The sequence below is a fragment of the Mytilus californianus genome, unplaced genomic scaffold, assembly GCF_021869535.1.
Source record: "Mytilus californianus isolate M0D057914Y unplaced genomic scaffold, xbMytCali1.0.p SCAF_32, whole genome shotgun sequence".
In the NCBI taxonomy this organism is placed as follows: Eukaryota; Metazoa; Mollusca; class Bivalvia; order Mytilida; family Mytilidae; genus Mytilus; species Mytilus californianus.
The window spans coordinates 147,284-164,199 of NW_026262682.1; the positions used below are offsets into that span (position 1 = coordinate 147,284).

General features: G+C 31.0%; 1 protein-coding gene across 3 annotated transcripts in view; it reads left to right on the top strand.

Annotated features, from left to right (window-relative positions):
- The window catches only part of LOC127736536 (uncharacterized), a 30,443-nt gene extending 14,741 nt beyond the window's left edge, over nucleotides 1-15,702 (top strand). For 2 of the 3 annotated variants that reach the window (XM_052247100.1, XM_052247102.1), the window contains 9 exons: nucleotides 1,081-1,202; nucleotides 1,973-2,178; nucleotides 3,174-3,295; nucleotides 4,892-5,027; nucleotides 6,873-7,130; nucleotides 9,375-9,616; nucleotides 10,430-10,566; nucleotides 11,530-11,813; nucleotides 13,465-15,702. In XM_052247100.1, coding sequence (XP_052103060.1) covers nucleotides 1,081-1,202; nucleotides 1,973-2,178; nucleotides 3,174-3,295; nucleotides 4,892-5,027; nucleotides 6,873-7,130; nucleotides 9,375-9,616; nucleotides 10,430-10,566; nucleotides 11,530-11,639 — 1,333 coding nt within the window. In that variant the 3' untranslated portion in view covers nucleotides 11,640-11,813; nucleotides 13,465-15,702. The remainder of the gene's footprint in view (nucleotides 1-1,080; nucleotides 1,203-1,972; nucleotides 2,179-3,173; nucleotides 3,296-4,891; nucleotides 5,028-6,872; nucleotides 7,131-9,374; nucleotides 9,617-10,429; nucleotides 10,567-11,529; nucleotides 11,814-13,464) is intronic. The other variant, XM_052247101.1, reaches the window with a different exon arrangement.
- Nucleotides 15,703-16,916: the final 1,214 nt, after the last annotated feature.

Sequence of the window (16,916 nt, forward strand, 5' to 3'; positions counted from 1 at the left end):
AGAACACAGCATTGTTTACAAAACAAAATAATTATGTCATTATATGAATAACACAGAGCTGAGAGGGTGATAGAGCAGATTGCTACCTCAAGAAAACATTGTCAACCGCAGCAAAGCCAAGGTTGACAATGCTTTTTAAGGGGTAAAAACGTTACAGGTATTAGAAATATCAACAGAAGTCGAGCAAAATGTTTCATTTTTTAAAATTTTTACAGTCGAATAATAAAATCTGTGCCAAAATGTAGAACTTAGGCATTGTCTTTAGTTACTTGAAGTAAATTCAATTCATTGTCCTTTGAATTGTCGACTTTTGATTGGTCTAGACAAAAGGGTGACATTTGAAAAATTGTCACCCGCTCAGCCATGTGATAGAGTAAATTAACACCCTTGTATTAGCCAATCAAAATATGACATTTTAATGTGAAGTATAATAAATTATAATGTAGTACAACAGACTATTGATCTGAAGATCCCATGAGGAGTTCAGATGTTCAAATGACTTTTTACAATCCAATCAACACTTGCTTCCAAAAGCTTTTGTATGTATTACTATGGACTATTAATGAAGTTGCCATGTAATCTGCATTTATTTCTGGATAAAGTCCTAAATACTATTATTCTAACTGTTTAATTTACTAACATTTCAATTTTAGGCCCCAACCTGTTTATTTTTATGATCCAAATGAATATGTTTTACTATGGACTATTAATGAAGTTGCCATGTAATCTGCATTTATTTCTGGATAAAGTCCTAAATACTATTATTCTAACTGTTTAATTTACTAACATTTCAATTTTAGGACCCAACCTGTTTATTTTTATGATCCAAATGAATATTGGGGTATCCCTTGGCTAATTTTTTAGACTTCCTCATTGTTTTCATTTGAAGCAGAGGTGTTATTTAGTATTGAGCTGCAGGGTAAAACTTGTTGTAAAAAAGCACAAATAAAGGATAACATTTCCTTCGGATACTGATTCCATTAACATGACAGATACAGATCTGTGGTTGAAATAAAAAAAAATATTGAAGTATTAGTTGATTAATGTATCAGCTTTTTATATGATGATTTTTTTTTACAGGAGGAAATGGACTGATCTGTTGGGAATAAGTATTGCCACTTACTACAGGATATTTAAACTTTTGAAGAAAGACATAATGGTGGTAGAGAAAGTGAGGAAAACCCATTACCATAATATCAAAGGTTTGATTTTGTGTATATAGCATGTATAGTTATTTTTATAAATATATAATTATGTTGTGTACAAAGTTGCGATTTTGTACAGGATATAACACGTACAAATTTTTTTTACATGTTATAATTTGTACAATGCAAAAATACAAATTATAACATGTACACAATATTGCTTAAACATGGTTTTAACTTGTACAATTCCATATTTTGCTAGGGTTCCAGCTGTTAATAACTAATTATACTGCTTCAAAGGGGTTCTTTAACTGTACCAAAATGGTATCGCATTAACGGACAATAACAAAAAAAAATGATAAAAATATTGTTTAGGTTAAACGCATGTGTTGCGATAAAAGAATATATTTTTATTTTTAAATTTTGTACCAGTTATAACCTAAACAAAATTGCAACTTGTACACGACATATATCATTGTATATATAGCTTTTAAAGCTCATATTTTCAGTTGCATACAATTTCCTTGATTGTAGGTATGTTTTCTTTGAAAAGATAAGAAATGTCAGCCATTTAAAATATTATTATTAATTAAAGTAAAGTATTAACATTCAAATGATTCTTATGTTAGATTTAAAGTAATATGATGTAAAGATCCATGCTAACCTTTCTGAATTTTTCTGAAGATTTCTATATCGTTTTTGTCCATTGTAAATTATTGATTAAAAGTAATAAATAAAACAATTTACTAGTTGAATATTGCTTTTTGGATTAATACTTAAAATAGATATTTCAATTTTTCAACAATTTGTATTTTATTTTATTATAGGTCTTCACGCTGTAGCATTTATGGACAATTTTATAGATGAGTATGGAGATCCAAGCCCTGAAAGAGATGTAATGCTATTGCCAGATTGCATTAATATAAAGTATATGTATGATGAGTACAGAACTATACCTGGACTTTGCATAAAAGAAAGACGTTTTTATCAACTTTTTTCAGAAAATTTTGAGAAAATTGTTAGTTTTGTTAAGGTAAATGATTGATCTTTTATTCATAAATTGGAAGGAAAGCATATTTGAACCTTTTTTAAAAAAAAGAATTGATTATTCTATTGATAAAGTAAAATTACAAACTGTCATATACATATGCCTCATATTTAAACTGAGTTATTATGATTTTTGTCGCGCCTGCCAGAAAGCTCGACATAGGGATAGTGATCCAGCGGCGGCTACGGCAGCCGCATTAGCTAACTTCTTAAAAGCTTTATATTTTAGAAGGTGGAAGACCTGGATGCTTCATAGTCATACTTTGTATATGGATGCCTCATGTTACGAAGTTTCCGTCAGTCACGTGTCCAATGTCCTTGACCTCATTTTCATGGTTCAGTAACTACTTGAAAAAAAAGTTAACATTTTTTGTAATGTTAAATTCTCTCTTATTATAAGTAATAGGATAACTATATTTGGTATTTGCGTACCTTGCAAGGTCCTCATGGCCGTCAGACAGTTTTCACTTGACCTCGACCTCATTTAATGGATCAGTGAACAAGGTTAAGTTTTGGTAGTCAAGTCCATATCTGAGATACTATAAGCAATATGTCTTGTATATTTGGTGTATGGAAGGACTGTAAGGTGTACATGTCCAACTGGCAGGTTTCATCTGACTTTGACCTCATTTTCATGGTTCAGTGGTTATAGTTAAGTTTTTGTGTTTTGGTCTGTTTTTCTTATACTGTATGCAATAGGTCTACTATATTTGGTGTATGGAATGATTGTAAGGGGTACATGTGTAGCTGGCAGATATCATTGAACAGTGTATTGAAGGCTAATTATAAAAAACAACTAAAAACTATAATTTTAAGAAAATGGAAATAGCGTGTGCATATTTGTAATCATTAAAATAGCAAAAAAATAATCATTGATATACAAAATATTACAGTTGAGTGATTCAGTATCTTTAATTCCAAAACTTGGACATATCTGATCGAATAATCTCATCTACTTTTAGAATACTTTTATCTTTTTAGACAAAGAATATAAATCCTTGTGACATATGCATGAAGGTTAAAATGGAGATGCATAAATTAAAAGATGCTGTTAAAAAAGATCAGCTGAAAAAAGATTTAAAAGTTCACCTTGATAGACAAAGGTAATGTTATTCAATTGAACATTGAATCTGAATCCCTTGAACCAAAACTTATGTGATACAATTCACATTTCTTTTTATACCCCTGTTTTTAAAAAAGGGGGTATACTGTTTTACCTCTGTCTGTCCATCCTTCCGTCAGTTCGTAAGTCAGTCCGTCCCATGAATATTTTTCGTCGCATTTTTCTCAGGAACTACAATACAAGGATTTCTGAAATTTGGTTTCAGGGTTTATATAAGTCAGCTATACTGTGTGATGAGTTTTCAGATTCATTGCTCGACAACTTCCTGTTTACCGAACAACACTTGTATGATTTTACACATGATAGCCAAGTTGAAAATTTCGTCACATTTTTCTCAGGAACTACAATACAAGGATTTCTGAAATTTGGTTTCAGGGTTTATATAACATGTATAAGTCAGCTATACCGTGTGATGCTTTTTCAGATTCATCACTAGATAACTTCCTGTTTACTGAACACTTGCATATTTTTACACTATTAATAATATTCACTTGCGGTGGGGGTATCATCAGTGAGCAGTAGCTCGCAGTTTCACTTGTGTTAGTTTAAAAACAAAATGAATCGTTTAAGTATATAAATGTCTCTTAATTTGGACTACATTTGACAAAAAAACTTCTTCAAAAATGTTGCTACTGATGACAAAATGGATGTCAAGTTTAATATAGGCTATTTCCACTTTAACAGTTCATGAGTTATGGTCTTTGTGATATTGAAAATGACAGGACACAAGAAATTGTTAAAAAATTTGCTTTGCTGTCATTCTGACAGCCTCTTGTCTTTTTTTTCTCGATTTCCAATGAGAACACTTTACAATCAATCACACATAAGTCAACACGGCGGAGCCTCTACTTTAATTTGTTTTCACATGACATTTGTGATTTTCCTCTCCAATATTTAAGAAATAATTCGATCATGCCATGCTCTATGCTCATTTTAACATGGGTAGGCATTATATTTGTTAATATCTTAATGCCGAGCGTAAGCCAGGTATTAAATGTTTACAAATACAATGCCTACCCATTTTAAAATGAGCATAGAGCATGGCATGATAGAATTATTTCGATTCTAATAGGAATATTTTAAACTTTTGTACTTCGAAGCGGACCTATAGTAGACACTCGAAATGTCACAATTTTAATTTGATGATCAAAAACTTTATAGAAAAATCCACAGTTCATCAATAAAAAAAGAACAGAAACATTTAAACTTACTCTTAGAATGTTTTTATCTAATTTCCTAGCGAGCAGCACCAACGCAAATGTCCATTTTGATCTCTGGCGTTGTTCAAAATTCATCTGACGTTGCAATTTCAATTGTGACGTCAATCATGTGCAGCCCATGTTCTATTCGAATTAGAACATGGCTTTGTACCCAAAGCTAAAGAAGAACGTCATATTAGAATTTGTTATAGTTGTGTTTAAGCAATATATTTGTATGCCACTATCTATTTTGTAGTACATTCCCTTGATTCCACTTTCAACTACAGCATACAAACCAAACTAAATGCAAAAATAGTTAAGATCCAATATCATAAATATATAACTGATTTTGAAGCAAATGCTTATTTTTTTTATAGGAGTGAAAGAAGAGACTATTACAAGAAGAAAGACGAAGCATGTATGAAGTCAAAGGAAGTGATGAGTATTATTATTGATGGAATGGATCAGTCAAAGACTAACATTCCACACTTTAAGGGATGGACTAGACCAAAGGTATACAGTTGTACATTGTCAATTATCCAAGTAATAAGATATGAGATGATCAGTAAGTCACCATCAAGTTTTAATCAGGTTTTTTTCTTTTAAAATTTACCTGGATTAGAAACTACCAAATCTCATAATTATGAATTTTAAATTTGGTTTTATAATTGTTAGGTAAAGGTAAAAGGTAAAACATTGAATTCACCATAGCGATTGTTATGGTCTACAATAATGTTCAATATTTCTACCAAATTGCCAATACTAAAAAATATATCAAATTCAACAATATTGATCATTTGATAAGGCATGCACAACTTTAAAAAGTTATTTACATATATCTGTAAGTAGTGTGACATCTGGAAAGGGTAATTGTGTCATAAATGATGTTCATAATAATAATTATTATCCATTTTTCAATTGTTTTATAATGTAGATACAGATGGTACAAATGTGTAGGTTTAAGATCAATATATTTGACAAGTTGAAATTCCAAAATGTCCATTAGTATTGCAGATATGAGCTAGTTAATTGACATTAGAATAGAGTCCTTTTTGCAGATTTTCAGTGGTTGAATAAGCTTAATATTTTAGAAACAACATAGAATTTAGTATTCTCTTGATATAGAGGATAAAACAAATGAACAGATTGGCTATAAAAATCAGTACTGATGCAATATTCTCTCTCTCTCTAGAGATACGTTTGAAACCTCTACAATTTTTTCATATTTTTCTATTTTTGCTCCATTTATATATTATATATATATATAAATCTAAATAGGCGATTAAGGGCATAGGTAGGGATGATTTCTCGTTCAATGACAGAAGTGTTTTTTCTTGTCAGGGAATGAGGAATCACTAAATACCAGTATGTCTTTGGCAATTTATTTGGAAAAAATTGATGCAACTTACCATTATGGAAAAGGAAAAACTACAACCAATCCTTTCTTAAGGATTCTTTATTTGCTACACCAATCGAGGGAGACGTCCTTACATTGGTAGCATATAACTAGCACATGTCTTGTTACCGGTTTCTAAATATACTTTTTTTATATACATGTATATAAGTATATCACAGACGACACAAAGGTGAACAACCATATAAATTTTCTAAACAATTTTATGACACCTATCAATTAATAATGTACATTTCATTAGGGACTATCATTTGCTCTTGATTTTTTTCATTTTCATAGTACATGTACCTTCTGCATGATATGTGTTTTGGTTTTTTTTGTCTCTCAACATATATATATTTCCTAGTAATTCAGCAACCATGTCCGTCAAAGTTTCATAAGATTACTCGCCAAAACGTAATACTAAAAATAATTTAAAGACTGAAAGTATATATACATAATATTTTAAATTATGTTATATGAATTTAAGGCGCAATTACTACATAAGTAAGCCGCCTTCCAAAACCAATAACAACAACAATCTACACAATCAACAGTAGTGATTAAGACACTTGTTCTGTAAAGGAATCTGGCTTAAAAGTTGTTTTTATGTCCCATTTATGAGCATTATGTTTTCTGGTCTGTGTGTTTGTTCGTCCATCTGTCCCACTTAAGGGTTAAATTTCTGGTTAAGGTAGTTGTTGATGAAGATGAAGTCTTATCAACTTGAAATGTAATAAACATGTTACTTATGATAGGATCTTTCTACATGTATTTGTAATGCCAAATTAGAGTTTTGACAACAATTTCACAGTCCACTGAACATAGAAAATGATAATGTGGTTGGGGAATCCATGTACTATAGATACCTTCTTCTTTTTAATTTTTTAGCTTTGATTATAGGATTCACATATGTACAGAAGTTCAACATGTCCATGCACTAAATCCAAACATTTTTTTTGAAGTGTGGAGCAGCAGCTTTAAAAACCCACATCACTGGATGTTTAGTTCATGGCAGTCAACTCTATCTATATACAGATTTACTACAATGGCCACATGATCCTAACCTAACTATTACCTGCCTTGTTAATGCTATAACCAGTAATACAAATGTGCTACCTCCAAAACTATATGTACAATGTGACAATTGTGGAAGAGAAAATAAAAACAAGTATGTGATAGGATTCCTTGGTTATCTTTGCTTGAGTGGATATGTCAAAGAGGTACTTATATATGTTTATATGTATGTATGTACAGTTAAGACAATGTTGCCAATATTAAAAATATCTTTGTTTCCCCTCCCCGACTGAGGTTATCAGGGTATGGGTAGGTAGGTAGGCAAATTATTTTATTTTATTTCTTGATATAATTTTTTCTATATTGAATTTTTACAAAATTCAACAGGTAAGATAAGTCAAGAAAAGTGGGGTTTTCCCTGATTTCAGTGTACATCCCAGTTTTCTGGTGTTAAAAACTGTATACAGGGATTCCTTTTTTCCCTATTTATTTTATGCTATGAAATCTTCAAAAGCACACGTTCTTCGTGTGATAACAATGTTTAATGAAAGCAAGTGTTTAATTAGTTAAAAATCAAGCTTATTTCAAGTCTAATTTCATGCATAACTCAGAACAAAACAATTCCTGTGTTCACCAATTCATACCTTGATCATCAATTATGAGATGACAAAAAGATATGTTAATGACTTGGGAATTAAAATTCAATGAATAAGATTTTTCAATAGAAGGGAACATAATCAAGTTCAGTTATGTTCAGTTACACCTGGATCATGCAGCTTGGTCAATTAATTCCTAAACAAAAGATTTGTATGTTTTTTCGAGTTCTAGAAAAAAACAAGGCTTCACTTTAATATTCATGTTTTGTTGTTCCTAGAATACTTTGAGTATTTACAAATTCAACTGATGCAGTTATAACGCAAAACGTGCCCTTTTGTAAATTTCATGCCATAATTTGAAACAAAAAAACACATTTAAACTGGTCTTGTTTACACCAGAAATCAGGGAGGTTCCCTGAAAGCAGGGAATTCACGTATCCAACATTTTCTGACTTGTGCCCAACCTGTTCGAAGTAAAGACAAAGTAGATTGATTTCAAAGTATGATTCAGACCATTTTTACTCAAAGATTTCATCCCTTAAACAGGAACAGAGGTAAAAGACAAAGCCAATCAAGGTGCACTCAGTGGGTTGAAAGATTCTTCAGATTTTTTATTTTCAAATATCACCCTTGCACACAACACAAATCGTGTGATGTTTGTTTTCCTTGATTCCATATCATATAGACGCTTCAATGCAAAAATGCCTTGATTTAAAACGCTTGTTGACTACAGCATCGGAAAAGTATGACAAAAAAAACAACGCAGGTTTACTACAGCATCGGAAAGATATCACCAAAAACCAACATAGCAAAAAAGAATTTTGGACAAGAATGGCCAATTAAATTTTTTGAGTCCTGGCGATTTTACCTGGTCGTTGGTGGGAGGGGAAACAAACAATATTTTATTTTTGGCCTGAATTATCAAACTAAATTTCCTCAATCTGAGAAAAAAATGCCACACTCTTTGAATTTGTATCCTAATAAAATGTGGAAAATACACTACTGAAATAGATCTATGAAATATTAAAACAAGTTTGAAAAGAATTTTGGAGAAAAGTTTATGAAAGGATGTGTGTAAATTACTTAGATTTGTGTACAATCAGGTAAATGTAGCAATTCATTGCAAATTGTTAGTCTGTCTGTCTATATGTATGATATGCACATTTTAACACTGTGTATTCAGGCAAATGTCATGCAGATAAACCAAGGCAAATATTTTTGATAGTCTGATACAAAAAGATTAAATATTTGTTGGCCCATTTAGAAAAAAAAGATATGTTCAATGATTTGCTGTTAGTTCTGGTTTGCTGACACTATAATTTGCAATAACTTTAAAATGGTATGTTTAAATGCACATTCATACTTCCAAAATAACTGTAATGATACTGATTAACACAAAATATTAGTGGTGAGTGATTTATGCTCTTGTGAGCCTCTTGCTATATATACCAGTAATTGCTATTGGTGCATTGCATAATCATGATAATAGAAAAAAATGACCATACTAAACTTATTGCACACAACATGCTTGTAAGAACAAGTTTATCTATGCCAAGTCCCAAAATATCTGACGATCAAATAGGATAAGCATGCAGCAGTACAACATAAATTAAAAATTTCTGTTTAATTTAACCTATAGTTTTGTACTCTTGATCCTTGAATTCAAAAACATGTATATGGTGCGCTGTTAGGTTTGTTGAGTCACTAGGGAAAGTAGCTTGTTTGTGATTTGATTATTTGTTGCTGGGTTGCTGTCTATAGACAAATATTCCCTTCTTCTATATATATATGTAGAATATGTCTTAGTTCTTGATAAATTTCAATTTATTGTTCTTGTGTTCTGCATACTTTTAGGCTTATCTGTCCTTCCTTCTGAAGGGACATACACATGAGGACATTGATCAGCGATTTTCAGTAATTTCACACAGATTACGACGGGTTAATGCCATGACACTTCCTCAGCTACAAAAGGAAATAGAATCAAGTTTTCATGATAAACCACACCAGGAAGTGTTAGCATGTGTACGAGATGTCAAATCATGGTTAGACAATTCTCTTTGTGAGATGTCATTCCATTCCTTCCAACATCAGTTTTGGTATGTATTTTATAGTGACATACAGCTTAGAGCCTCTTTTATAAATAAATTAATCATATTTAAAATGTAACAGTTCATAGCAAGAAAAACATGAGCAAAAGTAACAAACTATTTAGAAATGATTGTACATTTCTCACACTTATCACTTGGATAAATTTCAAAAACTGATTACTAATACTTATAGAGCATTTTTGATCCGATTTTCTTCAAATGAGCTGCAAGAATAAGGGAAACAACAGACAAAATCAGATAAAAAAAAATATGAAGGGCACCGTTATGTTGGAGAAGATCATATTAGAATATCCCATATCTATACTTGTAACTGCAGTAACAACCTGCAGTTTTATCAGAGCATCTTTATTATTAATTAAGGTTCCAACGTATTGATACCTTGGCCAAGTGTAATGAATAAAATAATTCCCAGAAATTATTGTATTCCATGGAAAAGAGTCTCAGATTCCAAGATAATAGAATGTTAATCTACTGAAAGTGATGGTTCATAGCTTTTATTCCAGTAGGCAGCAGATCTGCATGCTCAATACCTTATATAAAGATGCCTTGTAAGAGGTGTCCATTTGTCACATGTGACATGACCTTGACTATAATTTCATCATGTTCATAGCTTAGTGAAATGCCTAGAAAATCAACCTAGTAAAGTAAAGGTCCATGAAACCTTTACTTTTCACTTTAACTTCATACTTCTAGGATATATATTTACCTGAGATAATGTAATATAAACAAATAGGATCCAGAAACGAGCAACATTTGTTTAGTTTGTTTTACTCATGTGATATTTGTTTTTTTTTACTTTAGGCTCTATTGTGACCGTCCTAACCATGTTACTTTGAAATATAGGAAGTTTTCAACTGATTCTTGGTTGCCTGAGGCTGGACAAAACCAAATAGAATTGTTTGATTTAGATATGACAGGATATAACACTATTCTCCAGGGTAAGTTCCAACCTAGGTGGTTTTAAAAAAAGGATGTTTGAACCAAACAGCACAAATATATATATATAGAAAGAGGTGGTATGAGTGTCAATTAGACAACTCTCCATCCAAGTCGCAATTTATAAAAGTTAACCATTGTAGGTCAAGGTGTGGTCTTAAACACAGTACCTAGGCTCACACCGAACAACAAGCTATAAAGGGCCCCAAAAATTACTAGTGTAAAACCATTCAAACGGGAAAACCAACGGTCTAATCTATATAAAATACGAGAAACGAGAAACACTTATGAACCACATAAACAAACAACAACCACTGAACATCAGATTCCTTACTTAGGACAGGTGCAAACAATTGCAGTGGGATTAAACGTTTTAATGGTACCAAACTTTCTCCCTTTTCTGAAACAGTAGTATAACATCACATCATAGACAAGCAAACTATAAATTATCAATTGGAAAGACTTAACTCAATCAAAAAACGAAGTGACACAATTAAACACACAATGAACAAATACATTTTATCTGTATTACAATGTAATTGCAGAGTTAATAAAAATAAGGGATGAATTATAAAGGTCAAAGTATAAAACTGCTGTGAAATGTTAATTTTTTTTTAGAAAAACATCAAATTGGGAGAAAAAAAATTACGTTATATAATACACAGGTAAATGAAAATAATTTTTGTTGTTAAGTATACTTCTTCTTTTGTTTTTATAATCATCCGGTTAAGAATATCAAGAAATATGTTGGACTCTCAGATGTTATAAAACAATAGCTTAACTAGTGTAAATTATAATTGAATTGTGAACATTCCCCTGACAGCTTCAGCTTGTACACATTATAATCTGCATTATACTTAACAATTATATAAACAAAGCAATCAAGCCAACCAAACATTGAAACTAAAAGCATTATAAAAATAGCTCTAAGGTTATAAAACTAATGATATAATTTCATTGAATAGGTATACCTAAAATATGCCAGCAGCACTACGATGATAGCAGGATTGAAATGGTCAGAAATGCCGTCATGAAAATGAAGAATTTTTTGAATTTCCAAGAATATACATGGTGAATGGAATTTCTTAACAATCCAACTAAATCCACTCCCAAAATAACCAGATGGCCATTGACAAATTTACTGAAAATGCACAAGATTATAGATATACCAATACAGCTGGTGCAAACAGAGGATCCTGAACCTTCATGCATTTCTGAAATGTTAGAAAGTGAAGGCTTAATAAGAGAAGTATGATTTCCTTAGCATTCACTTCTTAAAAGTACATTAATCTTAGTGTCTCTAATTTTTGTGATATTTTCATGTTTCTTGATTGGTGTGAGAAAAATATTTTTCCTCACTAGTGAAATATCTTGGCAAATTTAAACGACTGGTCGAAATTTTATTATTATGTAAAATTTTCTTGGTTTCTTCTGAATTTTTGTATTTGTGGCGTCATGTTAAAAGATGACCATGTCTGATAAAGTTGCATATAAAGAACACAACTTTCTACAAATCTTTGAAATGGAAGGATAAAAATCATAAGAGAAACAGATTTCACTACTTTAAATCGTGTATTATGATATTTGTCCACTCGCAACAGTTGAATTGTAATTATAAAGAAATCTCTTCAGACCTCATTTTTTAGCTCACCTGGCCCGAAGCTTTTCTCATCACTTGTCTTCCATCCTCGTCGTCGTCTGTCATTAGCTTTTACAAAAATCTCATCCTCTGAAACTAATGGGCCAAATTAAACCAAACTTGGCCACAATCATCTTTGGGGTATCTAGTTTAAAAAATGTGTGGCGTGATCCAGCCAACCAACCAAAATTGCCGCCATGGCTAAATATAGAACATAGGGGTAAAATGTAGATTTTGGCTTATAACTCTGAAATCAAAGCATTTAGAGCAAATCTGACATGGGGTTAAATTGTTTATCAGGTAAAGATCTATCTGCCCTGAAATTTTCAGACGAATCAGACAACCGTTTGTTGGGTTGCTGCCCCTGAACTGGCAATTTTAAGGAAATAATACTTTTTTTTGGCTATTATCTTGAATATTATTATAGATAGAGATAAACTGTAATCAGCAATAATGTTCAGCAAAGTAAGACCTACAAATAAGTCAACGTGACCAAAATGGTCAGTTGACCCCTTTAAGGAGTTATTGCCCTTTATAGTCATTTTTTACCAGTTTTTTGTAAATTTTTGTAATCTTTTTTTGTAGTCAAGATCTATCTGCCCTGAAATTTTCAGATGAATCCGACAACTGGTTGTTGGGTTGCTGCCCCTGAATTGGAAATTTTGCTGTGTTTGGTTACTATCTTGAATATTATTATAGATAGAAATAAACTTTCAACAGCAATAATGTTCGCAAAGTACGATCCACAAATAAGTCAACATGACCAAAAAGGTCAGTTGACACCTTAAGGAGTTATTACCCTTTATAGTCAATTTTTAATAATTTTGTAAATTTTGTAAATTTTTGTAAATTTTAACAAAATATTTTCCTCTGTAACTAATGGGCCAAGTTCATAATAAATTGAGATAATTGTATGGTGTCAGAGGAGTTGTGGCTCAACGGAATAGGTCTCCTCTTTCAGTAGTATAGATGGAAAATTACATTCTTTGTGCTCTCTTGCCAGAGTTTTTATAAAACTTATATCATAGTTTCATATGAGCAATGTCTAGATCAATTTGAAAAATCATTGCATATAAAATATTTTCAAAAGAGTTTAAGGCCACTTGAAAATGTTAATTTTTTCCCAAAATACATTGCATTTTATTTCAAGCCTTCATTTCTCAAAGATATTTATGAAAATTATGTTCCTTTAACCATTGTAATTTTTTTGGTTTAACATTGTTTTTGTGAGATAGTAATTTACTGGATATTCTATTTTAAGATTAAGACAAAGGAAAAAAAAAGAAAGAGAAAGGATTAAACTGATGACGAATTCTATATTCATCTGTAACTTATGCAGTATTGCTGGTTTACAGAGATGCTTAAAGTGACTAAAGCAGGATTTTCCACTGAAATCAGGATTGAAGATGTTGTACAGCTTTTATATGTTTTTCTTGGAAACAATAGAGCTAATAGAAATGCATAAGGCATCCTTTTATACTTAAGAAAAGAGGAACTGCAGTATACCAGATCAAAGAATCAAAGAACAAATGAAGGCATTTAGATTTAAGAGATTATCTTTTGAATTATGTAACTGTTGAATTGTATCAACATGCTATTATTATTATTGTTGGCTTTTGGCCATTAACAAGAAATAAGGTTAATATTGGATCGAATAGAATATAGATATAAGGCTTGTAATGTTATTCATACTGTTAGCGTTCAGCCAGTATGGAGCAATTGCACTCTGCATTTGCAAGAAATGAATATAGGCATGATATAATCTTCATATTGTTAGCAATTTAAAAGAAGTGTATATGAATAAAAATAAAAAAAATAAAAGTCAAAATTCCTCAACAATATTTCTAGAATCTAAAATGTACTATCTGTTTTGTTTATAAAAAATGTCTTCCTGTATTGTTTTTACCTGCAAGGCGTCTACCTCCACCATATAATCATTACATGCTCTGCTCTGTCATATTAATATAACAATGAATTATTTGTCTATATGATGTACGTTTAACCACTATTGATATACACATGTAAATGTAAGTGACCTACTTTGAAGCAGAAGTAATAAGCATGAGTATATTAAACTATTAATTCTAGAAGTATTGTTGTTTGCTGTTTGTAATTAGGTTATAAAGATTATGTATTTACAAATGTTAATTATATATTGGTCAGCCAAAAATGTTAATTACATTTGCAGATTTAAAGATGCAATATCAGCAACATATATGAATTTCCTCCATTTTGTCTAGTTATAGCAGAAAAATGTCAGTTTTTACAGTTTGAAAAATAAGAATTGTCCAATCAGACCTTTTTTGTAATCATATATCTATCTGTTCTTTAAAGTATACACAAAAGACCTTTTAATATGCTTTCATGTTTGAATTGTTTAACACTAGTAATAATGGGGCACTCAATAGCATGCTGTTTAGTGCGAGCCAAAGCTCTGTGTTGAAGGTCATACTAAGACATATAATTGTTTATTTTTTACACATTATGATTTGGATTGTTATTTGTTTCATTAGCACGTATACCACATCTTATTTCTATTGGCAGGTTAGACAGCAAAATTGATATTTGTATTAAATTCGTTATATTGGTTATTAAATTTGTATGTGGTATTAAAATATGAAGGGTTTGATCACCTGCCAATAGAAATAAGATGTGGTATACGTGCTAATGAAACAAACGTGGTTTGACAAAAAGTACACATACCGTTACCAACCATTTAGAAACTCTATATGAGTTATTTCCTCTTCTGTATATGACATAAAGGACATATAAGTGTAACATTATAATGGTAAGACATAGATACATAGGGTCTTTCAATTTGAAATCCATGGTCTCATCTATGCTGGTATCTATTATGAGTTTTCTTATGACTTTGGACCAAATGTACCAATTTTTTCTTCATATACATTTTGTATCACTTCTATTGGGGTTTTTTTCAGATTAGACGAAGTAACTTTTTCCAAAATAGATATAGCTAATTGTCACCCCTTTTCAAGTAAAAATACATGTATAGAAACCACATATCTTTTAATCAGTGCATGGATATCTGTCTTCTGACACCTTCATTGTATAATTTGTTTCCTTTTAATCTTTTTTATCAACAAATCATAATTTCAAAACCCAGTTCTTTCTTGTTCTGATTTTTTTTATGGAAGTAGTTTAAAAAAATCCTTATTCGAAAATTCATATTAATTAAAAAGTTGATATATTCAGTGAAACAAAGAATGCAAATATTTTTACATGTTTTAAGGCTAAATGAAAAATGAAATTGGTGTCATCTATCCTAGAAAAAAATGATAAATTATTATATCCCAGAAACTCTCATTTGCATTATAGTATAATAAATAGCCAACAGTATAAATAATATCCTACTATGCCAAAATTATTATTATATATATAAGTAACCAATTGTTATAACATCACATATTGTATTGTTCTACTTAGAGTTTCTATGTAACTTTGTATCAAGAATGTCTGTGAGAATAAAGATCTATATTTATCAAAGATTTTTCTTTAGAAGAGATATTAAAGTATGCAGCATAGTTTACCTGCTTCACCAAGATGAGGATTGAAAGCAAGTTGTGTAAAGGCTCCGCTCTGTCTGTCTTATCCACTTATGTATTTCACTTTTTTCAAAGTTTTTTTGGGCTTCTATTAAAGGGGTATATTATATTTGGTGTTGAGCTTATGAATGGGAGGTTGTGACATTTAAGCAGTATACAAGGTCTGCCATGCAGCCACTTCTTGTTGGCAATGGTAAAATAGAAAATAAACCTAAAGATTGTACAAGGAAAAATATATTTCTTGAATTCTAAAAGGGAATTATTTTATATTTGGTCTGGAACCTGTTATGTTGAGTTGAAGGTGGTTTTATTTTTAGCTTTTTTAGATCTGTGGTGTTCAGTTAGTTGTCTAATAACATTAACGGTACCAATTTTCCTGCACCAAAGTTACTTTTCAACTTTCTACAGAAGGGCAATGGCTCATATTTCAGTTCCTAGAACTATATACAAAACAGCTGTGCTAGCATAGGGCAGGTTTAACTGCCACAAAAAGAAATCCTAAAGAATCAACATACAAAAAAAAACATGACATGCTTTTCAATAATCTGAAATATACAAAGGTTTTACAAAGTTGTTTACCAAGCCACAGAGATCATCACTAGAAAGCTCTTTTCCTTTTTAACTTGGTAGATATATATGTGTGTTTCTGTTAGTGTCTATTTATACTATATTCCTTAAATTCTCACGGATTGCTAGAGTTGGGTCTCTTTTGAAAATGTTCCCCAGTTCTGAGATGATTTGTATTTACTTATATTTGTACAGTCAAGGAGTGATTGTGTGTTAGAAAATTTGTCATTTTCTTACCACCTTAAGGTAGCACAATACAAATAGTTATCAAAGATACCAGGATTATAATTTAGTACGCCAGACGCGCGTTTCGTCTACATAAGACTCATCAGTGACGCTCATATCAAAATATTTATTAAGCCAAACAAGTAAAAAGTTGAAGAGCATTAAGGATCCAAAATTAAAAAAAAGTTGTGCCAAATACGGCTAAGGCAATCTATGCCTGGGATAAGAAAATCCTTAGTTTTTCGAAAAATTCAAAGTTTTGTTCACAGTAAATTTGTCAAAATGACCATATTATTGATTTTCATGTCAATACCGAAGTGTTTACTACTGGGCTGGTGATACCCTTGGTGACGAAACG